The 27,861-nt window shown below is 38.5% G+C and overlaps 1 protein-coding gene across 4 annotated transcripts in view; it reads right to left on the reverse strand.

The window, feature by feature from the left end:
- The window catches only part of SNRK (SNF related kinase), a 66,083-nt gene extending 42,700 nt beyond the window's left edge, over nt 1–23,383 (reverse strand). Inside the window, exons 1-4 of one of the 4 annotated variants that reach the window (XM_063662008.1) lie at nt 23,226–23,374; nt 20,122–20,171; nt 8,730–8,791; nt 4,770–5,464 (exon numbers count right to left, since the gene is read on the reverse strand). In XM_063662008.1, coding sequence (XP_063518078.1) covers nt 4,770–5,358 — 589 coding nt within the window. In that variant the 5' untranslated portion in view covers nt 5,359–5,464; nt 8,730–8,791; nt 20,122–20,171; nt 23,226–23,374. Of the gene's footprint in view, nt 1–4,769; nt 5,465–8,729; nt 8,792–18,822; nt 18,891–20,121; nt 20,172–23,225 lie in introns of those variants that run through there. The other 3 variants (XM_054479590.2, XM_063662006.1, XM_063662007.1) reach the window with 3 other exon arrangements.
- Nucleotides 23,384–27,861: the final 4,478 nt, after the last annotated feature.

Below are 27,861 nucleotides of genomic sequence, written 5' to 3' on the forward strand. Positions count from 1 at the left end.
GTAAACAGATGTGTTGTCATCCAGGCTTTGTTGTTCCATTTCTAGAGCACAGGTAGAGTATATTTGACTTAATTCTTAATGGCCCTAGGATTTTCTGAATGGTCAATGAGCATGGCTTCAACTTTAAGTGATCAGCTGCATTTACCCATAACAAGAGTGTCAGCCTGCCTTTTGAGGCTTTGAAACCAGGCATTGACTTCTCCTCTCCAGCTATGAAAGTCCTACATGGGATCTTCTTCCAATAGAAGGCTGTTTTAGTTACATCAAAAATCTGTTTTTCAGTGGAGCCACCTTCATCAATTATCTTAGCTAGATCTTCTGGCTAACTTGCTGCAGCTTCTCCATTAGCACTTGCTGTTTCATCTTGTACTTTTATGTTATGGAGATGGCTTCTTTCCTTAAACCTCATGAATCAAACTCTGCTAGTTTCAAACTTTTCCTCTGCAGCTTCCTCCCCTCTCTTAGCCCTCAGAAAACTGAAGAGAGTTAGGGCCTTGCTCTGGATTAGGCTTTGGCTTAGGGGAATATTGTGGCTAGTTAGATCTTTTACCCACACGACTAAAACTTTCTTCATATCAACAATAAGGCTGTTTCACTTTCTTACCATTTGTGTGTTCACTGGAGCGGCACTTTTAATTTCCTTCAAGAACTTTTCCTTTGCATTCATAACTTGGCTGTTAGGTGCAAGAAGCCTAGCTTTCAGTCTATCTTGGCTCACTATGTCTTGCTCACTAAGTTTAATCATTTCCAGCTTTTGACTTAAAGTGACAGATGTACCACTCTTCCTTTCGCTTGAACACCTAGAGGCCACTGTAATTAATTGGCCTAATTTCAATATTGTTGTATCTCAGAGAATAGGGAAGCCCAAGAAGAGAGAGAGAGAGATGGGGGAATGGCTGGTAGGTAAAACAGTCAGAACACATACAACATTTATTGGTTAAGTTTGCTGTCTTATTTGGGTGCTGTGTCTGGCACCCCAAAACAACTACAATAGTAACATTAAAGATCACAGATCACCATAAAAAATAAATAATGATAAAGTTTAAAATATTTTGAGAATTACCAAAATGTAACAGAGAGGCATGATGTGAGCATATGCTGTTGCGAAAATGGTGCCAAGAAACTTGCTTGATGAAGGGTTGCGGCAACCTTCAATTTGTAAATAAACAAAAAAACCGCAAGATCTGAGATGTGCAATAAAGTTATGCACAGTAAAATGAAGTATGCCTTTGTTTAAAAGGGATAAATCTAAAGCAATGACAAAACAGAATTTAAGGCAATATGTATCAAGGAGTATACTTTCGTATTGATAAAAGGTATAACTCATCATGTAAAATATATTAGAAACTTTTAATATCTTTATTGTCAATCATAGCTTGACAATACCATGTATAAAGCAAAAAATGGTTAAATTACAAAATTCACAGATCAGAACAGAAGACTAGCATTATCCTCTCAGAAAATGACAGGTCAGAATAAAAACATGTAAGGGTACAAAGGAACAAGGTGCATAATGCATAATCTTAAGTATGTATAAAAACTCCAAGTATACAAATACTTTAATCACATAAAGAACAGTCACCATGGTATGAATTACCATGTATGAAGCCACAAAGAAAATCTAAAAATAGTATCTGAAGCAGAAACCAATTGGGCATAAATTAACTTCAATGTACTAAAATTAGAAGTTAAAAACCAGACAACTAAAGAGAAAAATAAATCTATCCATTTGGAATTTTTAAAAAGGAACACCTTTCTAAATAACTTTTCAGTTAAGTAAGAAACCAAAGACAAATTTTAGCAAGAACAACTGCAGAGTGAAACCCCTAGGATGTCATCAGGGATTGTGGGAGAGGGCATCATATAGCATTAAAGTTAAAGATGTACACATCAGATATTGCCAAATTGTCTTCTAAATAGCATTAATAAACCATTTGTTAGAAATCAAGACACACAGAAATAAGCTTTGGATACATGATGCTATTAAAAAATAGGAAACCTCAAAGATCCTAGAAAGAATAAAGATGAAAGAAAAAAAAATGACATCTAAAACAAAAAGTATAGTTGATAAGTAAAATCAAATCTGATATTTTGAAAATAATAATAAAATAGACAATTCCTCAGCTAAGTCTCAATGCTGAGGACCAGTATACTATAAAACACTTATTTAAAAAAAATGAACCAAAGTTTTTTTATTTAGTAACATCTCACAATATAATGACAGATTTTAATATTTGTGTATGCTAATTTTACTAAACATTTGTGAAAAATCACTAATTTTGGCATGATAAACTAATAGTAGATTAACAGAAAGACACCTGTCCTTTTTTTAAAAATAGCAATTCTATATTTATTTCAATCACACATCACACAATATAAATTGAAATAACTATAAATAATGAAAATGAAAAAGTTACCTATGAACTCCACCCAGCCTACTTCACCAACACACGGTAATCATTTATCAGACTGGTGAACATCTTCCCAAGTGGTTTTCTTTTCTTTCTTTAATAGCTTTTTAAAAGTTTTATTATGCAATATTTAAGACATAAGGGGGGAAGAAAAAGGAACATTACAATGAACTCCTGTGTACCCACCACCCAACTTCAAAAATAAACATCACCAATACAGCTGAAAGCCTACAGATATGCCTGCCCCTCAGAAGTAACCTATCTTGCTCTCATGCATTCTTCAGAGTTTACTACATGCACTACATGTGCATGTACTCCTAAACAACATATAACACTGCTTTGTATGTTTTAAAATTTTATATAAATGTTGGCTGGGTGCAGTGGCTCATGCCTGTAATCCCAGCACTTTGGGAGGCTGAGGCAGGTGGATCACGAGGTCAGGAGATCGAGACCATCCTGGCTAACACGGCGAAACCCCGTCTCTACTAAAAATACAAAAAAAATTAGCTGGGCGTGGTGGCAGGGGGCCGGTAGTCCCAACCACTTGGGAGGCTGAGGCAGGAGAATGGTGTGAACCCCGGAGGCGGAGCTTGCAGAGAGCTGAGATCGCACCACTGCACTCCAGCCTGGGTGACAGAGAGAGACTCTGTCTCAAAAAAAAAAATTTTTTTATATAAATATTATATGTACTCTTCATCAATGTGCTTTGTTTCCCTTAAAAAGTATGCTTGTGAGATACAATCATGTTGGCAAAATGTTTAATTTTCACCATATACAGAATATGAATACTGAACAAATTATTCCCCTGCGGTACATTCAACAATGCTGTTAAAAACGTTCTTTGAAAATCTCTTGTATGCGTAAGTGAGAGCTACTCTGAGGTGCATATGTAGGAGAGAACCGCTAGGTTATCATATGTGTACATCTTTAACTTTACCAGATATTGCCAAATTGTCTTCTAAATAAGAGTTTATTCTATGGTCTTACCAACGCTTAGTTATGTCTGACTTTAGTTTTTTCCAATGTGAAAAGTATGAAAGAGTATCTTACTTTTAATAGATTTTAAAGAGTACCTTATTAAAAATAAGGTACTCTTATTAAATCTACACTAATGAGGTTGAAGATTTTTTCTTGGATAGACATTTGTGTTTCCTCTTCTGGAAATTCCTGGCTTCACTGTCTGATTAGAATGGCTCCATTAATCAAAAATCTCCGCTCAGATATTCTAATGAAAGACTTCAGTGAAGTCTAGTTATCTGTAGTAGGCAGAAACTGCTCATTAACCCTTTCTTTTCCAGAACATGATAGTCGTAACATGAAAATCAGTGTCTTGGTGTACAGAGTATTCAATATAACATCAACACTCTTCAATGTTAAGTGCACCTTTGTCATTAATCCTTTAACCTGCATTTCAAATTACCACAAATGCAAGCAGAATACTCATACATATGAATCTGACATCATGTGCATGTAATATTAGTACATTTTTTCCAAGATTAAACAAATTAAAAAGCTGACTGCACCTTCAGATCAACAAATCCTTTAAAAAAATTAAGAACAAATTCCTACATGATCTTCATAACAAATACAATCCCAAGGAGACAAAGTTGACATAAACTGAAAGGCAGTAAATACTTTCACCACAAATAGATAAATCTTGACAAGTGAAAGAGCACAAAGTGTGTGGAGAGGGAAAGGTAGTTAGGAATGCCAAAGGTACCACAATTCCAGAATCCACCATACAGAAAGCCTCTGTATGTCAGTTTCCTATTCTGAACAATGAGATAGACAATAACAACCCCACAGGTTGCTACGAAAAGTAAACAAGATAATATGGGAGTGCTACACCTGTACCTGATTCAATATTATATTATGGATAAAAAATGAAGCAGAGAGGTCAAGCACTTGTTCAAGTTCACAGTTAATAAATGATTCTAATACCCAAATTCTTTATGTTGCACTGTAATATTCACAGTACCTTTCCAATATGGGTCTCCAATGACTGTTAGAGGATATGCAGAGAGGAGATGGCTAAAGACAGCCACTAAAAGAAAAATCTGAGGAAAAGCATTCAGACCTTAAGAAAAAAATGACAATGAACAGAAAAGAGATTTACCTTAAATGATAACTTACTCATTTTCCTTTGTACTCACAAATATACTTTAGACATTTGCCATCTAAAGGTTGAAATAAACGAAATGCCAGCTTTAGGCATATATGGCATTTATGAAACCCAATTTGCTAGTTAAGGCCAATTTAACAGAAATTCTCTAGAAACCATTTTTAGATAAACAACTGATTTGACCAACTCTAGCTGGCAGAATTCAAGTGGCCAAATACTAGACCGAGGTTACCTACCTACTGCAGGTGCATCATACTCATCACCAAGCAGAATTTCTGGAGCAGAATATGCAAGAGATCCACAGCTTGTAGTGAGCTTCTTCCCTGGTTGAAATTTGTTGCTGAACCCAAAGTCTGTCAACTTTACAAGACCTTGTTTTTCAAAAAAGACTACATTCTCTGGTTTTAAGTCTCTGTGAACCACATGGAGTTTATGGCAATAAGATATAGCATGAACTATCTGAGCAAAGTACTTCTTGGCCAAGTCTTCATTAAGACCCTCCTCATGTTTCATTATATAATCAAACATATCTCCTCCATCCCCAAGTTCTAGAATAAGATATAGTTTGGTCTGGGTGTCAATAACTTCATAAAGGCGGACGATGTTAGGATGCTGCACTAGTTTCATGCATCTCACTTCCTGGAAAAGATGACCAGTAGCTAGAGTGTCCAGTTTTGTCTTGTCAATAACTTTTACTGCCACCTTTTCACCCGTAAAGACATGCCTGGCAAGTTTAACCACGGCAAAATGGCCTCGACCCAAGGTTTTATCCAGATCATATAATCCAGCAATCTTTCCATCATACCCTCGCTTAAATCCTGCCATGCTGGTCCAACAGAAGAAAAAATATTTAGACTGTTTGAAATAGATCTTCTCATATAAGAATATCTGGTGAATACAAAAAATTCATTTTCAATGTCGTCATGGATATCTACAAAATAAGAAGAGAAACAAAATTAAGTTTCTGTGACTTTTCTTCACAAACTTTAAAATCGCTTCATTTTTTGTTTTTTTCATTTTAAGAGAAACTTGAGGAAAATAAATTGAGATATAAAATGAGTCAGGGTCATTAATAAAACCTATTTTTATATTTAGACTTTATATTACAAAGGCTGAATTTAAATACCATATCAAATTTTTGCAAACTGAAAAAAAAATTAGTTCATTGGAAGCAATTTTTTGGTGATGTCAGTAATAAGAAAACTGGCAAGTTTGATAAGCATGTTTAAAAAACAAACATTTTCTAAAAGGAATTTTAGTGTCTTAAAAAATAACGCAACAGTTGACAAGGGAAAACACAAAGAATAAACATTTGCACAGAAACCCAACAACTTTTCAGTTTCCCCAAGACCAACACCACTTCCTCTAAGTGCAAAAAAAAAAAAAAAAAAAAGAAGTCCATTCTGTGAAGGTTTCTCTAACTCTCCCAGCTGGAATTACCTTCTCTCCTCAATATCTCCAGAGCACCTTGGGACACCTCTATTCTATGTGGTCTTATTCTACAGGTATTTGGGTACACCATCTTCTCTATCCTGACAGTAGCAGGTTCTCAGGGATTTTCTATTCTAAGGTTCTATTTTTTTTTCTTCTACTTTCTCCCAACACCTAGAACAGTGCTTACAAATAGCATATAATCAAAACTGTCTTATTAAATTTTGAAATGCAACTTTTTCCAAAATGTTTAGGAGGTAATTGTTTGCTCTTGCATCACTACTGGTTAGGATAAGCACCTGGCACATAGTAGGTGCTTAACATATCAGTAAACATATTAACATTGACTTTTTAAACTTATAATTGAATTTATGTAAATTTTTTGAGGGGGTTCTAAGTATATGGTAGTAAGTACTTAGTAAATATTTGTTAATTTACTGGTACTCAGCAGTTATGCTGATTTTTAATGATTGTTTTCCAACTGTCAATCACAACCCAGCATAACGTGATTATATTCCAAGAGTAAACAGGCATGCATTCTTACAGATGATTTAAGTCTTAAAGATCATTTGGTTTTTAAGAACCACATTTCACACTGTACTTAAAAATTTCAACTTTTACAATAAATGAATAGAAATAGGTTCCTATTTATAAATGACACTGACTCAAAAACAAACGTGTATAAAATTAAACAAGATGCAACTTTATATCTCACATGCTGAACCCTCACTTTTTTTTCTGACCAACATTTAATAGAACTGAGTAACAAAATCCAACAAGGAATATAGCAACCTCCTAAGGCTAGCTCTGTCCCATTAGTCAGTATCCATCCCTTTGACGAAGCTTTTTCTAATGCTCTCAGTATACAGTTTCACATTTTCAGTTACATATTAAGAGCATTAATTATTGAGTCCACTTAGATAAAAATATCCCAAAAAACGAAATTTGACATATAATAGGTAAGGTTTTTTTTAATTTTTAAAAACTGTTATTTATTTTTATTAGAGACAGGGTCTTGTTATGTTGCTCAGGCTAGTCTTGAACTCCTGGCCTCATGCAATTCTCCTGCCTTGGCCTCCCAAAGTACAAGAATTACAGGCTGGAGCCACCGTGCCTGGCCAGTCAGCACTGGTCTCATTTTTATAGCTAAGGCAATAGGCTGCTCTAGGTACAAGTGACATTAACTACAAAAACTAGGATTCACACCTAATTAATACATTTCAAAGCCCACATTCTTTATAAACATTTGGCCACTCTAATCAATGCCTCATTTAGGATAATATCATTTTAAGAGTTAAAATACCAACTATAAAAGAAGTATAAAGTCACTTTTATATTTATACCACTTCAGAAATGATCTGAATCGCATACCTAGAACCCCCTCAAAAAATTTACGTAAGTTAAATTATAAGTTCAAAAAGTCAATGTTAATATGTTTACTAATATATTTTTTGCATTTTGGTAATTATTGTAATAATAAATAGCACTACCATTTACTGAATGAGTATTACACACCAGTCACATACCAAATACTTCACATCATCCTCATTCAATCCTCACAATTCCCCTCAGAGACAGGAATTATTAACCCCCTTTTGAGGCACAGTAACTTGGCCTAGGCCAAATGGCCAGTGTGTAAAAGAGCTGGGACTGAAACCCACAGCTGTCTGACACCAAAGTCCGTGCTTTAAAACACTATGCTATGCTGTGTCTGCAAATTGATTTTAGAACCAAAACTATTAATCCTGCTATTAAGATTTTTAAATAAGAAACTGACACAATGCCTACGTGTGTGGCGGGGGAAGCAAATTTCTTCTATATGTATATTATCCCTGTCATCTGAACTAATAACTTTAATGACAGGATTAACAGGAAAATCCAAATTGAAAGACCTTGCTTTATTTAGACAGTAGTTCCCCAAAAGAAATTTTAATTTGGGTATATTTAATTTTCAAATATAAAAACTCTGGGGGGGGCAGGAAACTATCTTTAAATATTTAACTTCAATTAATTACAAGGGCAATAATTATGCTTAAAATTCTACCCAAGTCTATGTTTCTATTGCATAAGCTTGCAAATGCCACTTTAGCTTTCAAAACACATTCCTTCAGGCTGCCCCCAAGTTATATAACTTTGTTCTTTTCATCTATCATTTTAGTTTAGATGTGTTCCTGGAAAGTGACATATAAATCAGATTTTATAAATGAATCTGATTTTTGAAAATAAAAGTTTTATTACAAAAATAAATGAAAAAGCTTTTTTTTCCAGAGCCTCAGACACCTAGAGATAAGTACTATTAAACCTTAATGTTTCTCTTCCCAAACCTTTGCCAGCAAGAGGGCATGGTAATTTTTAATCTATAGCAAGCTATAGATTAAATAGAAATAATCTAATTGGTATCTTCACAATGAGTACCCTATAGCGAAACAATCACTCTTACTACCAAATAATTTACTTTTTGTATGAACACCCCTTTTCCATAGTCTATGAAACCACAATTAAATAATAGCTAAGAACAGGACACAATGATTAATTGAAAGTTTAGACGAAAAATATCCTTGTTAGTGAACATCTTTTTAAACACTAGTCTACTGTCTAATCCTACTATTAAGTACATTTTGAGTTAGAGTACAAAGTAACTAAATCATTTTTTTTGATCTCTGAGGATCTTGCAGCTCCCAAAAGTCATTCTGAACATCAATGCCGAATGTTAAGATGTGGCTTATATAAAGTAAAGGTGAATTTGTACTGTCTCCAAGACATACCCTGCAAACTGCATACTGAATAATCCTTATTATCACAGTGTTTTGTCAGTTGCTTCTTTTTCCTAAAAGAAAATAAAGAAAAAGATTCAGGTTTAGTTCTATTTGTCTGAATTTTGCTTAAAGTCAAAGTATATACTCTAAGGCTGGATCTAGACAAATGTACAAAAATAGTACAATTTGTCTTTAGTAACCCAGTCTCCTCCTATTATCCTTCTACCTTCTGTGAATTACAACTCCTTTAAGCGACGTTTAATAAACAGGGATTTCAGAGTGAACAGAGATTGTTCCAGGTAGACAGGTCAGAAAAATTATTCCACTGGAATGAAAAATAATAATGAACAAGGCCGGGTGCGGTGGCTCACGCCTGTAATCCCAGCACTTTGGGAGGCCGAGACGGGTAGATCATGAGGTCAGGAGCTCAAGACTAGCCTGAACAACATGGTGAAACCCCGTCTCTACTAAAAATACAAAAATTAGCCAGGCGTGGAGGCGGGCGCCTGTAATCCCAGCTACTTAGGATACTGAGGCAGGAGACTCGCTTGAACCCGGGAGGTGGAGGTTGCAATGAGCCGAGATGGCGCCATTGCACTCCAACCTGGGTGACAGTGAGACTCCATCTCAAAAAAAAAAAATAATAATAATAATAATAATGAACAACAGTACAATGGCCATTTTTTAAATGCCTCCTGCAACGGGCCCCGAACTCACATTTCACTGAATCCTCCCCTGTGAAACTGCATAGTAGGTACAATGAGGCTTAACTTGCCTGAAAAGCAGCAGTCTCTAGCTCCAATCATGCTCAGCCTGGCATCAAAGCCACCCAGTCTCTAGGAGCCCCTACAGGCTCATGAAACACGCTACAGCAGCCAAGGATGGCAAGCTTTACAACACACTGTCCTCTAGAAGGCAAGTGGAAATCACTTATGACGCCAGCATCAGGGATCACACAAAACACCTTCATCATCAGAGGCCTGCCACTTGATAGTAACAAAGAAACTATCACCACAAACAAAAGGAATGTGAGCAAATCACTTATATCCAAACTTCACAGCACAATGAGGGAATACTGACCGAGGTAGCCTTGCAGGTCTTTCCATGAAAATGAACTATTACATGAATAACAGAAAGGCCTAAACATTCACATTACGCCAACATGATAATTTACACTATACACTAAAGGTGAGAGGTGTCCAGGTAAAGTTCAAATGCACTTGGGAGAAAAGGAGTGCAAGGGAATGGAGGAAACAAGATAGGACAGGTGAAAGGAGGAGGAAAGGTGGTTGACCTCTGGATATGAAAGCAAGTGTCCTGCCTGGAATGAGGGAATGAGGAGCAACAGTTCTGTAGCACACACAGGGCTGGCAAAGCCATGGGCACAGGTCCACATCTAGTGACAGATGAACCCTGGGATGCCTATCTGACTGGTCCTTCAGCTCCAAGAGGGATATGGTAGCTCCTTCCACTATCCTTGCCTGCTTCTCTTTTTCCAGCAGCCCGTTTCAACCCTAGTCTCTGTGGCAAAGCAGTGCGGTAGTACAGTGATAAGTACTGGTTCTAAAGACCAACAACTGCATTTGAATCCCAGCTCACCAATCACTAGCCAAAGAACTCAGCAAGTTACCTTCACCTCTCCGTATGGTCAGTTTCTTCATTAGAAAATGTTCGTAATAAGAAAACAATCTCATAAGATATGGTGAAGATCAAACGAGTTAATATAGGTAAAGTGTTTAGAATAGTGCCTGGCACAGAGTAAGCATTCTGTAAATACCAGCTACCACCACCACCATCATTGTTACAAAGATGATGTTCCCACCATCCAAGCAGAAATTCTTTCAGTTGCTGACCCTACTTCAAGAGAATGAATTCACCAAACTATTATCTCTCTTTTGCTTTCATAAGATAGACCAGTTCAGAAACTGAACTGCTGTTCAGTTTCCTAAAATAAATTGAAAACGAGTGCTGTAAGATATAGGAAATAATGTCTCTAGTTAGGCATCAAAGACTGGGGGGTTTTTCAATAAAATATCTCACAAAATGTAAGTATTTGCTTTTAAAATGATATTAATATAATTTTCTATCAAATTTAGCTTTTCAAAAAGGACTTAATACTCCTTTACATTTTTTCACATCAAATATATTCTTACAGAAAATCTCAAAAACAATTATGAAAGAAAAATCTGTTTAGTTCAGGAGAAAAATACAATTAGAACATATAGACTAGTAAAAAAGGGGGAGGAATTTTGAAAAAAAAAACCATTATCCCACCCTTTATGATAACATCTGTTTACATTTTGGTATAGATTCTTTCAAATTATTTTCTATTTATAATATATGACCAGACACAATTTTAAAAAATAAAATGGGGATAATACTTAAGGGCTTGGGGGGATGTCAGGGTAAAAAGAGATTTGTAACTATTTTCACAATACTTCTCTCCAAAAAACAAGTTGTAAAAGTTAATATAAGACTTTCACTTTAGAAAGTTTAGAAAATGCATAAAAGCACAAAAAAGAAAATAAAAATCACCTATACACTCATCTATGATGACTTCTCATCAGGTCCGAGTGTACATCCTCTATACTTAACAGTTCTTTACAAAGCTAAGATTTTCGACATGAAGTTTGATAACTACTTTTTCCTCTATTTTATAAACTGAACATTTTCCCATGCACTAAGTTCTTCTAGATCAATATTTTAAATGACTATACAGCTAAGATAACATGTTTTTACATAGCAACCACTAGATAGGCCATTCTAAAGCAACCTTTTTATTTAGCACAGACATATAACTAGGCTGGACCTAAATGAAATAGGCCAACTTGCCAAGAGTGCTCATAATATAAAAGCTTGTGTCTGAGAAACAAGTACTGTTATGTGCTGCAAGAATATACTGATGTTCTCCTACTGAAGACAGCAGAAGCAACTGAAGCATGTGGGTGTGGCTGGAGAAGAGGAAGGAAGTGTGGGTGGCCCTACACACGTTTCGCAAGCTGCTGAAAACAGTTGTAGAACCAGCTTCTGTTAAACCTACTATCAATTTGGAATTCACCCTGTTATTCTTGTTAAAACTCACTTTTAGGTTTTCATCAACATCATCACCATTGCAGTCTCATCTGTACATCAAACAAATGCCTCTTCCTCACACCTCTTAGAGAGAGGTAGGGACAAAACAGTATGCTCAACAAAGGCAGCTCTGCCTGGATACCACTGTGAACCAATCCATGGCATAAGAAAGTAGAGGAGTTGAACAAAAAGGGCTGCGCACAAAAATTGTCCTACCTCTATAGTTTATCTATAATAAACATTTTATTTAGAATATAAGTTTTCCTCCAAAATCAGACAACCAATATTCCTCTCAAACATATTAAATGCTTAAAAAAAATATATATGTGCCAGTATATCCATCTAATACAGACAACTAAAAGCTGAGTTTTTGCAAAGCTACACTAAAACTGCATTTAAGCTTCTTACACATAGAAATTATCTGGTATATTTTACAAATACCAAGAAATGAAAACTGTAATCCTTCCTCCTGAGAAATAGTAGAACAAACTGTACATCTATAGAAAAACCAACTTAAGTAGAGGAACTAACACTCTCTCAATGATATTACCAACCTGATTTTACTGCTAAAATTTTAAAAATGGTATAGGCTGAAAGGAAGACAGTAAACTAAGTCTTCCAGGAATAACCCTTAAGTCAAGCAAAATAAACACAACCCTATCATGCAGTCACCACTGCTGTTTTCTTTATTCAAAGTAAATAATATTTTGGCCAGGCATGGTGGCTCACACCTGTAATCCCAGCATTTTGGGAGGCCGAAGCAGACAGATTACTTGAGGTCAGGAGTTCGAGACCAGCCTGGCCAACATGTTGAAACCCCATCTCTATTAAAAATACAAAAATTAGCTGGGCATGGTGGCATGGGCCTGTAGTCTCAGCTACTCAGGAGGCTGAGGCAGGAGAATCGCTTGACCACAGGAGGTGGAGGTTGCAGTGAGCAGAGATCACGCCACTGCACTCCAGCCTGAGCAACAGAGCGAGACTCAGTCTCAAAACAAAAAAAAAGTAAACAATATTTCACTTTTTAAGGACAGCATGCCTCCTCCTAGGAGTTATTAATATAAGCTATAAACCAAAGATAAGAACCATAAACAGGTCCAATAGGCCCTAAGTTGTGGAAGAATTCAGAGTTTTTCACTGGATTGGTTGTATTACTATGTGGTTATGCAGTTATCAGTCTGCAATCACTGGATAGAATCAAGATGGGATCTACAAATTAAAAGATTAAAGTCATTTATTATTAGAAATGTTCTTTCAGGCAATTTGTACTCCTAAGTCTCTAAGAAAGCATTTTCCAAGACAAGGTAGCTGCCTACTAAAGTATGTTCTTCGTTTTCATCAATTTGATGGACTAGGGGCCGCTGAGGGGACTAGGAATGTCATGGTAAGAAGCCTGTTCCAGTTTCTTGAGGCAATGATTTGGTTGCCAATGCAGAATCCTTGAAGTACTGGTTTAAGTAATCCTTATTTCCTCTAAGTAAAACAAGCTGCGGTCCAGCATATATCAAGGAATTTGAATGTATTCAGGAGTTAGGCAAATCATTAGCTGATGTACAGTACTTAGTATTTGTAGAGAGGAAGAGATTAACATCCAAGCCCCAAGACCTGGACCAGCAACACAGATGAAATTCCTAAACCGATTCTGCCTCTTATTAAAGTGATGAAAAATGCTAAGCATGTCATCATTTCTACCTACGGGTAAGTAGGACTTAAAAATTAGTATGTGACAACTCCAGCATTAAGTATTCACATAATAAGTAATGACTTAAACAAAAGCTGGGTGTGCAGAAATTACTCCAAAATAAATAAAGCCAACCCACAATTACTTATTGTGCCCAGGAAAACAGAATATTAAGTTATGGAGAATTTTAATAATCTAAATCTCCTCTGATCTAAAGCTTTTATTAACACTGTCAAAACTCACTTTAACTCCCTACCATCTTTTTATTCCTCCTAATATTTTGATAAAAGTGATCATTAAAAAATGGTCAAAAAAAGAATCGTGAAACAGAAAAAAAAAAAAAAAACTAATCAATAAACCAAAATACTGGCACCTAACACTTCACTGACTTTGACTCAAAGACAGGCTCATTCCAGGAATTCTCTTACACTGGTGGGACTGCAAGCAAGCTACCTTTCTGAAAAACAATTTGGCAATATGTATACAGGTTGAGCATCCCTAAGGAGAAAATAGGAAATCCAAAATGCTCCAAAATCTGAAACTTTCAGTGCCAACAAGACACCACAAGTAAAAAAAACCCTCATGTGACCAATCACAGTTTCTATTAGTTTTTGAGAGGAAAAGCAGTAATAACTTTGTTTCATGCACAAAATTATTAAAAATGGGGTATAAAATTACCTTTAGCATATATGTATAGGTGTAAATGAAACAGAAATTTATTTCATGTTTAGACTTGGGTCCCATCATTATGTATACTGCAAATGTTACAAAATCTGACAAAATTCAAAACACTTCTGAGGCTAGGCATTTTAGACGAGATGCTCAATCTGTCTCAAGAGCCTTAAAATAATTAATATCCTTGACAATAATCTTACTACTAGATTCATGTCTCAAAGAAAGGTGAGGACAAATATTTGTATTCAACAATGTTCAGTGATATTTATACATGCAAAAGAAAATCAAATAATCTAAAGGTCTACAATAAGGAGATGGTTAAATAAAACACAATATACCCAACGTTAACAGTATGCTACCATATTTTGAGGCTATTACATTTCATGGGGAAAGTCTCACAACATAATGTTAAGTTTAAAAAAAACTGTATATACCAAACTTCACAGCATATAATTCCAATCTTTTTTTTTTTTTTCTTGAGACAGAGCCTCACTCTGTCACCCAGGCTGGAGTGCAGTGGCACGATCTTGGCTCAATGCAACCTCAACCTCCCAGGTTCAAACAATTCTCCTGCCTCAGCCTCCCAAGTAGCTGGGATTACAGGCACATGCCACCACACCCAGCTAATTTTAATATTTTTTTTTTTTTAGTAGAGATGCGGTTTTGCCATATTGGTTAGGCTGGTCTCGACCTCCTGACCTCAAGTGATTCACCTGCCTTGGCCTCCCAAAGTGCTAGGATTATGAGGTGTGAGCCACTATACCTGGCCTGTCCCAATCTTTCATAAAAAGCATATAATCTGTATGAATGTATATATTTTAAAAACTTAAAATGTTAAATTAGTAAGATTACAGTATATTTTTTCTCTTCATGGTTTTCTGTTCTTTTAAAATTTTTGACAGTGCATATGTGCTGCTTTTATACTCCAGGAAAGGCAGAGGCTACTCAATTTTTGACTTTCTGTACATAATTATTCATTCCATTTACTTTTCCATTAAGAGATCTATGAAATACACCAATTTTTCTGAAAATACACTGCGTGCTATACTATCTAATGCTTATTTATGTAATGTTAATAAACAAGGCATATTCAATGAAATATTTACTTCCTCTGAGAAAAAGGGTATGCAGCCCAACATGGTGGCTCACACCTGTAACCCCAGCACTTTGGGAAGCCGAGGCAGGCTGATCACTGGAGCTCAAGAGTTCATGCTGCAGTGCGCCAAGATCAGCCACTGCACTCCATCCTGGGAGACAAAGCAAGAACCTGTCTCAAAAAAAAAAAAAGAAAAGAAAAAAAAGAAAAAGAAAAAGAAAAGAAAGAAAGGTATGCAACTGCTTCAGTCTGAATAACAGAAACACTAAGTCATTTTCATTAACAAATAATTTGAGCCTTAACTGTACAGGACACAACACAGTCCCTGTCCATTCGAATCTTAAAAATGATTTAGGAAAACAAGACCTACAGTGCAGCAAACCACCATGGCACATGTATATCTATGTAACAAACCTGCACATTCTGTACGTGTATCCCAGTACTTAAAAACAAAAAACAAAAACAAACAAAAAAAAAGAAAATAGTATCCACATATAAAAAGAGAAATAATTATACAAGTGAGCCTAGGTGAGGCATGTCAGAGGAAGAATAGAGGACACTATAGAAGACAGGCTCACCAAGGACAGGGGCAGCCCACAGACCAGGGCTTATCCTTCAACAGGAGTAGAGAACACCATTCCTGAAAGTGGGGTAAACAAGCAACAAAGTAAGAGTGCCTACAGCTGGCTGGCTTAGGAAAGGAGAACACCAGTTTAGGTGAAGTGATGATTTGGGGGTGAAAGTGAGATAAATTTTAAGAGAGGCAGCTGATTCTGAAGAATACCTACAGCTGATTCTGAAGAATACCTAATGGCTTATCATTTAAGCAACTGTGCTGGACAAAACAAATGGAAAATTTGCCATACTAACTAATTCACCACATTATCTGTGTTTGAATCATACTTAAGTTTAGTCGAAGTGTCATTAAAGAATAAAAAATGCATAGGAAAAGCTTCTCATCAAAGAGCCTCAATGGAAGAGGAAAATCCTTTACATATTAACATGAAAGCAACACAGAAATAAGCTTATTAGAGAATTCAAACAAATTTTAAAAGTTCATTGTTCACTACAAAGTTCCATAAAACATTACATTTTTGTTGTGGCTTAATAGATCTCTCTCGTTATCACCCATATACATACTACTAAAAATCTATTACTAACCTAAACAGGTTTATACAGAAACGAGTAAAGCAAAACCATGGATTTTTGTCTAATTTCTAATTTTTAAAATGTCTTTTGCTGCCACAGTTGCCCATTAGAATTCCAGTTTTGTTTGAATGCAGGTCTCAAAATGAGGAAACAGATTTTAATTTCTAGGAATCTATGTATGTACTGCACTTTTTACATTACATCATTTAACTCCTTAAGAGTGACACCCATTTTACAAATGAAAAAGCAGGGCCAATGAGGTTAAAAACTCACTTTGTCCAGGTCCTACACCCAGTTAAGAGTCGCCTGGGTTGGATTCTAGCCCTCACCAACCCCTGAGCCTTGCTTCTTTTTCCCTTAAACAATATGAAGCTTTCACCTACTCCTTTCTAATTCAAAGAAAAACAAAGACAGTAAAATTAATCTACCTTGACATTTCTGGTGTTCCTCCAATTCTGATATCCTATGCAAGTTACCTGCTCTAGCTGTCTTAAGGGGAAGAAATTCCCTAGGACCACCGAAGACTCATCTGATAAACATTATGAACAAATTTTAAAACTTTTTGAAATGTTTAGAAACTGCATCTTAAGTTGAGAAAGGAAGTTACAAGAAAATAGCCATTCATAAAACAGGCTGAGGTAATTATTGGTCATCTAAAAATGGAAGGGCCTCTTGAAAATAACTTCACACAATTGTTTGCACACTATTTTGTGACAGCAAGATTCCTCCCCGGCCAACACCATATAAGTAACTCAGGTAAAATTAAAGCAGGTTTTATTTTCTCCTTAAAAACATTGTCCTTTATTCCTTCCCAAACTGTAACTTTGATGTATTTTGCAAATTATACTCTTTCCATTTGTTTCTGAAAAAGCATTTTCCTCACAAGAGGATGAGCAAATACTCAGAAAATAGAAAAGCAAAGGACAAAAACCAAGCCCTGAAACTGTAAACTGAATATTCTCATTCCAAATTTCTTTAGTACTATTCATAAAACTTTACGCCAATAAAGACAGAACTGTTTAACATGCAAAAAACAAGGTAAAACAGAAAGCTAAACTTTAAAATACAATCACTCCTGTTTCGACCTACGTATACACTGTAGAAAGATTCAATCAAGCTCACAAATGTATCCTTCACCTTACCTACTTACCACATTTGTGTGTTGAGGATGTTAAGGATCTATTCTTTCAGCAAGTCAACATTACTGTTGACTGTGATCACCATGCGGTGCAACAGATCACTAAAACTTATTTCTTTTTAAGTTACACATCAATTAAATATTTTAAGTTTCTGAAAAAAAAGGTAATCACTCTGTTTTTTGTCCACTATTAAATAAAAAGCCTGTATAATATTACAGCTATTTTAAAGAGATCCATGAATATAGTACACTCTAGCTTAATAATCTGTCTACGAATATTTGTTAGTATATTGTCCTAAGTCTAAAATGAACTTTATATAACTCATACTGTAAAACATATTAAAATATCTACAATGTCTCTAATATAGAAGAACCAACATAGCTAAGTATTAAAGCAAATTTGATTATTATTCCCCTAGCTATGCAACAGAGTAAAAGACAATATAATAACCTAAGTGTGTGTGTACATATGGGGGCGAGGAAACATCAGAGAAGGAGCTAGGATAACAGTCCTAAGATTCCACATTTCAAAGTACCACATAGTTAACTTTTCTTATTATCTTCACCATAGAGGTACACTTCAGGAATGATCAGAATTCATTTATTAAGCACATATGCAGAGTGGCATGATAGCACAGTGAAGGAGTACCACAGGATCTACAGCACAACAAGTTACTCAACTTCTATAAAAAGGCATGTCTTGATAAAATAAAGATAATCACCACCTTGGACAGTTATTGTGAAAGCTAAATGGGATAATATATATTAGCAGGGTGTGAGTAGAATACAAATCACCTAAGGATTTTATCCCCCTAACTTTAGAACTGGCCTCCCTCCCACGAGATTACAGTATTTGAGAGGGGTTGTATATATAGTTCTCCATCTCATTTTCTTATCAGTAACCTCATCCTCTATTGGCCCAACAAACTGGCCCCTAAACACCTGTACTGGATACTAGGAAGGTCCCTGTCTCAACTTGTTCACAGTCTCTTATGGGAACAGATATGCAAAAAGAGGTGTTCTTTTCTCCTAAATCTGCCTTGGAGAATGCCGCAGACAGCATTCTGGAGAAATAATTTTTGTGTGTTTGAGCTAAGAACTGAAACTGGCAATGGTAAGGAAGAGGCTTTTCAGGAAAGAGGCCCAAGGAAGTTTAGTGTGACTCAGACAACAATATATGCAGAGCATAGGGGACAAAGTCAGGCATGTAAGTAAGAACCAGATACCCAGAGGGTGTTGTATTCCATATAATTCATCAATTTCTACTTCTTAGGTCTAGGCTAGCCCTTACCCATGCTCTAGGGCCCAGCTTAAAGGACGACTTCCTGACCATCCCCTTGCCCTCCCCAACTCCCTGCACATACAGCTCCCTACACTCACTCACAGCACTGTGTCCTTTGCCATTATGACCCTTATCACAAATATGAGGTCATATAATTATTTGTGTGACTGTGTGGTTAATAATCTGTGTTCCCCACTAAACTAAATGACAGGCTCAGTTCACGTAAGGATCATGTTCATTTTATTTAGTTCTTTATCCCAGGGTCTGCCAAGTATAGCATCTACTCAAAATATACAGATATTATTAAATGAACAAATGAAGGCTAGCATAAAGAGCCAAAAAAAAAGAGCTCAAGAAAAATCCTGAGCAGGAGAATGGCAATCAGAGATGATGGTTTAACAAATTACTCTGGCAGCAAAGTGAAGATCAGACTGAAAGGGCAAGAATAGAGCTAGAAGACAGGTAAGCAAACAACTGAAAATGTCCCCAGGTAAATTACTTAAAGACTTAAAAATGAGGGCAGCTGGTATATGGGCAGTGATGATAAGGATGTTGTGGAGGAGACACATTTTGGAAGTAGAATCCAAGAACTCAATGCACAGGAGGCTAAGCAAAGGGAGAAATCCAGAATGACTCTAGCGGAGAGTGGTAGCTGGTGATGCCATTCTCTCAGACTGGACTTTCAGGACAGGAACATTTACAACATGCTAGCAGAGAGTAGAGGATTTGCTTCTAGTTCTAAAATTGTATGATTGAAAAACAATTCAAATCCAACCCAGCTTTATTAGAAAGGGTGTGGTTTCCATAACAGGCTGATAAAATCAACAAATTAAAGATTAGATTTTTTTAACCTTCTTCACCACGACACTTCTTGGTACAGATTATGTACCCAGCATTATTTGGGTCTGATAATGTAGAGATCAAAGAAGTAGTCTCTGCCTTCAAAGAGCTGACAGTTTTATGGGTTTAAGAGAGATAACTGCATGTCAACAACTAAGAAATTGAGGCCCAGTGAGGCTGCGATTTGACCACCGTTATGTTGTGTATTCCAGGTTCCTGGAGCATTTTTGTCATAACCTACATTAAACGGTCCAGGCAAATATTAGTCAAGAGGGTATGTGTTTAGATGTACAGATAGACCTAATCTTGCTTTGGGCCTGAAGATACTCCAAAACTTAAAACATGTCAGATGAACAACTAATGACCTCTGAGTCTGAAGTAACTTTTGAGCAGCCACATGGCAGGAGACTAGGGGGCATAATAGCGAAAGGAAAGGGAAAGAGCCTGATTTGCCATGGAAGAGCCTACCTGAGCAGAGGCCAAATGCTGGGGATGCCAAAGCAGACTCTCAGGAGGCTCTGGAAGTGACAGCAGAGAAATAAATGTTCAGGGAGGGCAAAGCAGGAATCCTCTTTAGACACGTTCCTTCCCTACCACCAGCAAGAAATGGTTTCCCATGAGACACAGAGCCACAACCCAAAGCAGATGTGCAGAAAAGCAGATGAGGATCAATGACATAGCTCTGGATTATCCAGAGCAGACAACACAGTTCCAGTGCTCACTAGCGAGGCCATTAAATCTGAGGAATTTTATACCAGCTCTTCCTAAAGTTAAAACAAAACAAACACCTCACCAAAAACCTTCTCCTCCATCCCCCAAAGCAACTGCCCTATTTCTCTCCTTCCTTTTCAAAGGCTTTAAGGAAAGAACAGTTGCATTGCCTCAGCCTTCTCAACTCCCTTTCACCCACTTGGATCTATGTTCTTCTCCCACCCACCACTGGACCTTGTCTTCTCACCCTCCCTGAATCCCCTGAGCCTTTTCCCTTTTTCTCTGCCTGGGAATTCTTCCTATCCTTCAAGAACAGTTTAACCATCACCTCCTCTGTGAAGCATTTCCATGTCAGGTTGTTCACTGCCGCCATCCTTGTGCTTCTGCAGGGTTTCCCCTATGCCTCACCACAGTTCATCTGTTCGTACTGTTACTGTTTACCTTGGTGTTCCCCAATAACTTCTAAGAACCTACAATCAGGAACTGGTTTTTATTCACTTTTCTACTGCTGCCCTCCCTCTACCCTAGGGCCACCAAAAGAGACACACAAACATTCCATGAATAAATGATCAAAGGTTAAGTTTATCTTCACAACTGCTAGAATCCACTCAATTTTTCCACCTAAGTTGTTCTAAGTTTACCTGCACATACATACACACTAGGAAATACCTAAATTCTGAATAACAGTTTTCTTACTAAAGTATCTTAGTTATAAACACTCTATCTTTAAGCAAACAGCTGGGATGCAGTTACATTAAGTCTAGAGGTTCTCATCTACGTTTTTAATTCCTAAGATTCTGGCCTATGGAAAGTTCATTGTACCCTTTTCTTCTTGGGCAGTGTAAAGAGCTCTTAGGATTAGACAAGCTGCTACAGGGAAGAAATCATGTCTTATTTATACCAGTGCTTAGAACCATGGCTGCTCACTATCTCCAGAAATAAATATTTTTCTATTTAGTTTCACTTTCTATATGAGGGAAGTACTCACAGTGAAGTTCAGATGAACAGTATTTCCTGTGACCAGTAAAAATATCATGAAAGCCCTTCAATTTTAATAAGGACATTTAAAAGCCTTTCTTTTAGGATTATGTGATTAAATCTAAACCATAAAGCCCCAATCTATACTTCTGGTCTAGAAAAATAAAATTAGTACGACTTCTGAGTTCTAGCATGTTTTAGACTAACGGATCTTACTGCAATAAAACCGAAAAAAATACTCAGAATTATTAAAAAATACGGTGAGTAATTTTTGTGCCCAAAATGAACAATTAAAAACTGATTATACAAATTTAAAAAAAAATTGAAAGGTGGCACTGAAAGTTTCCTGCCTGAAAAGCCTTCAGGATGAGAGTATTATAAAAAGTTAGCACCGTGCACCTGACTTTCTACACTGCTTCAATATGTGACCTTGGGAATGTCATGTAATTTCTCTCATTTCCAGTTCTATAAAATGGGAATGTCCACCTGTTCTCCTCTCAAGGACAATTACACAGATAATCAGATTAAAAATTTGGTATTTGGTGTTCTTTAAAAAAAGAAACTTGTCTAATTAGTATGCTTTAATCATCACTTCTACAGTACATTCCTCTTCAGGAATCCAATTCCAAGAGAAATATTTAAGCAGACGTTGAGGACAGATTTCCTTAAAGGAATTATTTTATAAATCTGGAAAGCAATGTAACGAGATTATAAATTAACAAACTGATTACATAAGCCTTGACAACCCGGGCTTTAAAGTACACTGCTATATATATTCTGATAAGTTAAAGACTGGTTTGGGACATAGTGCTCCAATCCCATACAAGGAGCCCAAACTGAGGCATTTCATGTTTGATAGGAATTTGGTGGAGATTCAACAGGATGTCCAACATTTGCAAGCCATGCTTCACCTTAAAACCTGACAAAATGTTTAACGCATTAAGTCAACTTTACCACGGTTCCTAAGACTTTGAGAATGCACATAATTAAAGGGAAGGGGGGTGGAAAGTAACACGACAGTTTGAAAGGTCCCATATCCTCAGACCTCTATAGATTTAGGAACTCCACTGCTAAATTCTCCCCAAAGCCTGAAACTCCCTATGAAGCTACTGGATTGTATGCGATCCAACAGTTACAAATAGCACAGCTCCAAGAACCCCGAAGATAAAAGGCTGCCACTTTCCTGCAACCCAAGTCCAAGTAAAAGGCAGGAAGGCTCCTGTAAAATGGTCCAGAAAGAAATCAACAGGCGATGACTATGGAAAAGAACGTAGGTTTCCCAGTCTCCCAGTCCGCAAAATTCTAGCTCTCCCTCGGGAATGGCACTGCTCCTCTTTCCTTACCCCGTTGCCCTTTCTCTACAGACAACATCCCCACTCTATTGTAAAGCAGTTTGACCACGGAACCCTTTTGCTGAGGCCGGATTTCTACAGTCTTCTGAAAGGGGAAAACGCATTCAACGAACACACACCCTACCAAGCGCCCAGGGCGCGGGGCCCCGCGGGCGCCGCACTCGGCCCGCTCCGGGGCGGGGCGCGGGGATGCGGACGCCTTCCGAGGTGCCGCAATCCCGCCGCGGCCGCAAGGGCAGGGCCTCCAGGCGACCGCAGCCGTCGCCGCAGTGACGGCTCCCGCCGGGCCCCGCCGCCGCCCCGCCGCCAGGCCGCGCCGCGGGGTCCGGGCCGCCGCAGCCCGGGCCCCGCGTCCTCCCGGGCCGCGCGCTGCGGCCGGCGCCGACAGCGCAACTTACTTTCCGCCTGCGGCGAGCGCCCCGGCCCGGGCGCCCAGCCCGGCAACAGCGGAGGCTACTGAGGCGGCGGAGGCCGGCCCCGCACCCCTGCCCACGGCCGCCGCGCCCCGCCGCGCTCCGCGCTCGCCCCTACCTCAGCCGGCAGGCGAGCGTCCGTCCGCAGCGGCCGCGGCGCCGACAACTCCCTCCCGGCCGCCGAAACCCCGCACCCAGCGCTAATCATAATACCGAGCGGGCTGCCGGCCGCGGGGAGGGGGTGCCGGCTAGCTGCGCCTGCGCGGGCTGCGCGTCACTGTGACGTCAGCGCTGGGGCGGGGCCGCGGGAAGGGCAGGGCGGGGCGGGGCGGGGCGGCGCGCACCTGCGGCTGGCGCGCGGGCTGCTGGAGGGCATCTTGGCGGCTTTCTGACCCCGGCGAGTCGGGGCTGCGGCGGCTGGCGGGACAAAGCGGGCGAGGCGCCCAAGGAGGATGGAGGACGGGGGAGGAGGAAGCACCAGGGACACGGAACAATGGCCGGGAAAAAGTAGCGCGAGCTGTCAGAGGAAATAGGAGGGAAGGGACCGCGTCTGTACAGGACTGCGTCTTGGCGGCAGGGGGCAGGGAGCCGCACGCGCTTTACTCTAGTTCCCGCCCAGGTTTAAACAAGGATAAAAAAATTGTAAAAATACATATATATACACACATGCACATATGTATATACATATATATACATAATATGATTTTTTTCTCTGTAGTTTCTTCTCGCTGGGACTCTAATTTGAAAAAATTCTGTTGATTTTGTTGTTATTTAAGCAAAATTGGAAAAGTCCAACATCTAAATGCAGTGCTGGCCTTAAAGGTCAGCGGGAGACACAAACCCTGCTAGGCAGCCTCTGGCAACAGCATAGAAAAGTAAACGGTCGTGGGGACATATCGAAGCACGTAAAGTCAGAGATTCAAAACACGCCGGGCATTAACCATAGCCCTGGATGGTTCAGTGATATGGTCGCCAGGCCGGGTTGCTCTGGAAGGGAGCTTAGGGATGGCCGCAGAGGGTGGGAGGGGACTCCCGACTCCCACCCCTGGAAGCATGGCATGCAATAGAGACCAGCTCTTCAGGGTTCCTGGAAGGGAGCACCAACAAACCAGACGCCAGATTTCTTCAACCTGCTTTTCCCCTTCTGTTCCCACGTTGTATCCACCCTTCCCCAAGAAAGAACCCCTAGCAAAGAAGGACAAAAGCCAGAAGAGCTGCGGAGATGCTGCAGGCTTGGTTGAATTGACTGGACTGCGAAGAGAAATCTAGACGGTTTTAGCAAATCTCTGTTGACCTCCAAATGTCAAAAGCCTTTTAGCTTCTATGCATCAACTTTGCATGTCTGAAGATGATTGGGAAGCAGGAGTGGATTGTTGGGAGGTGCAAACAGTTTGATTCTTAGGGTAATAACAGGGTTTTCTGATCAAGGGAGACTCCCAGTTACCCTAATACCCTTGCATCAGGTGGTGGGAGAGCACCAGGGAAAGCCTCAGATTAGGCCTCTGCGCCTTAGGGTCCCACCTGGGATCACTCTGACCTGAAAAGACCATGAAAGAGTCATCTCATTTTGACATGGAAATCGTAACTGTAGCAGCATATTAAACAAGAGCTCCTAACTTGGATTTGTAGAATTTGTTCCTTTGTTGCTAGAAATCAGGAAGACCATGCACTTTTCTCCTCAGGGAGATATCACTATTCAGGGAACTCTGTAGCCAACTAAAGGGAGAAAATATCACTGTAATGGTCTCCCGAGGGATTTCCAGTGGTCGAAGGCCTCCACCCCCGGGTCTGTAGTCCCTGAGTTGTATCAGAAACTACAGAACAATGACAATAATATATAAGCTCTTGAAAAATAAAGTATTTATATTGCTGCTGTTTAACTAGGTTTTGAATCAATTTTCTAAGGAAAACAAGGCATAAAATAGCAAAACAAATGAAAAAGGGCAAAATAATAAATTGATTTAAATGAAGTTGGCTGCAACACTCTTCTAGAGAAGGACGCAGTATTGGCCACATGGTAAATCATTTATTCATCCCCAGTATTTCTTGGGTAGCTGAAGTGCTGCTGGCAAGAATGTGACCCATTTTTGGTTCCACACCATAAATGTGGTGACATGATCTGATTATGCTTGGGCAATATTTTAAAATATTCAAGTACAAATTAATAGTATTACTTAACTTGGAATTTAAGCAAATGTGCTTATAGTTAATGAAGAAACTTCTTTTCCACTCTGCCCTGGGGCTTTCTCCAACACACTGCTTTTTTAATGTTGGGTCTTTTTATGGACCTGTAAGAAGCTTTAATTAGATGTACAGTGTTCTACAAAACGACAAGATGAAGCATGCGTGCTTGTATTACAGTCTCTGTGATTCAGATCTCAAAAATAACATAATGCCACCAGTTTAAGGAAGATGTTGTTTATTGGAAGGAAACCAGGGAGGTGCTACAAATTAGATCAAAATGTGAAAATTGAGCAGATTGATGAAAGAATTGTCATTTTCATCTTTGGAATCCCAAAAGCAGCATATGTAACAAGGTTATCTTCTCTGGATATTGTTAGTTTTTGTAATTTATTTCAAATTTTAAAATAAATGTATTTAAAACAACAGACATTGAATATTCATACATAGTTCAATTTTGAGTTGTGACATTTTATTTAACGACATTCCCTTTTTCATATTTAATTAGTTATTTCATATATTTATACTTGTGCATTTCTAGATCCTGGCTTCACCCCAGTAGGATCAAAATAATACTTAATTGGAATGACCTAAAGAGTTCCTCAAAGACTCCTTCACCACCCTATTGGCATCAGTTAACATCTTCTACTCTTTTATCTCAGATGTCTGTTAAGGTCCTGTGTGTGTGTGTGTGTGTGTGTGTGTGTGTGTGTGTGTGATATTTTTGATAGTTGCAAACAAGAATTGGAAATGCCAGTCCTTAACTCTGCTTGTTTGCAACCAGTGAACTAGAAGATACGACAGACATTGACATTTAACCCCATCTCCACTACTAAGAGCAAGATGGCTTTGGGAAAGTTGCATAACCTTCTATATGTTTCTTCCATAAAATGAGAAAGACAGTGATGATAATAAGTTTGATGTAAAGCAGTGGTTCTCAAAGTGTGCTCCCTGGACTAGCAGCATCAGCTTCTCCTGGCAACTGGATTGAAATGCAGATTTTCCAGTTCCACCTCAGACCTACTGAATCAGAAACTCTGATTTCTCTGTTTTAAGACTTGCAGGTGATTCTGAGACAGGTTAGAGTTTGAGAACCAGAGTTGATGAGATTCAGTTTATATAAAGTATTAGAACAGAGGCTGCCATACAGTAAGCAGTATATTAATGAATATTTTTTAATGTGTGTAATATGATCTTGCCAAAATATGCAAAGTCTAATTTAGGCCAAAAGAAGCATGTCCATGTTGTTCTTCCAACAAATAAATCCTGATAAATCCCTTATCTAAAAACTTCAATACAGCCTACCAAGCCCTTCCTGATCTGGTCCCTGGCTTCCTCTCCTGCACTTTCTTTTCTGCATGTGTACCCTGTTTCCAACCTTCCCAGTTCTCAGAAAGAGAATTGACTTTTCACACCTCCCAGCCTTTGCCTGTTCTGTTCCTTCTGTCTGGAAATGTCACCTACTCCTTTTCTCCACTTCCTACACCTGCAGTTTCCTGAATTCCTACTTACCCATCAAAACCCAGCTCCTGTGTCACATCCTCTGTGCTACTTCTAACTGTCCCACTCCAGTCAGAGCCAGGAGTTCTCTGGGACCCCCATACCATCCCACTCATAGTATCACACAGTTTTGTAACTTTATTGTTCCATTTTCTCCCTTTGGATCTTAAATTCCAGGGGGACAAGGATTGTATTTTATTCAAATTTCTATTCCTGCCACCTAGCACTGAGGTTGCAAATAGGGAGTTCCAGGGCTTTTCACCACAGACTTGTGGCATTGTTTTTCCCCACATAAGTTCTCTAAGAATTTGAATTAGTTGAGAACATTTTTAAATTGGGAGATTTAATACTTTTGTTTAACAGTTTTATTGAAGTATAATCTGCATACCATAAAATTCACCAATAATATGTGGACAATTCAATGGTTTTTTAGTAAATTTATAAAGTTATGCAGCCATCGCCCCAAACCACTTTTGAAATATTTTCATCTGGGTTCGGAGAGGTGGCTCACACCTGTAATCCCAAAATTTTGGGAGGCAGAGGTGGGAGGATCACTTGAGGCCAGGAATTCAAGACCAACCTGGGCAACACAGAGAGACTCCGTCTTCACAAAAATAATGGAAAACATTAGCTGGGCATGGGGGCATGCACCTTGGTCCCAGCTACTTGGGAAGCTAAGGTGGGAGGATCACCTGAGCCCAGGAGGGCAAGGCTGCGGTGAGCTGGAATCTCACCCCTGCACTCCAGCTTGGGCAACAGAGTGAGACCCTATCTCAAAAAGAATTTTTTGTCAACCCCAAAAGGTCTCTCCTGTGCACATGCGATCAATCCCACTCCAACTTTCAGCCCCCAACACATACTATCTGTTATCTGTCTCTATAGATTTGTATTTTTCTAGAAATGTCATATAAATGGAATCGTACCATGTGTACTCTTTTGTGTCTGACTTCTTTCATGTAGCATAATGCTTTTCCATCTAGCATGTATCAGTAGTTCATTCCTTTTTGTTGCTGAACAGTATTTCTTTATATGGATATATTAGATTTTCTTTATCCATCCAATAAACATTTCAT

This window comes from Pongo pygmaeus, chromosome 2, assembly GCF_028885625.2.
Source record: "Pongo pygmaeus isolate AG05252 chromosome 2, NHGRI_mPonPyg2-v2.0_pri, whole genome shotgun sequence".
Taxonomy (NCBI): domain Eukaryota; kingdom Metazoa; phylum Chordata; class Mammalia; order Primates; family Hominidae; genus Pongo; species Pongo pygmaeus.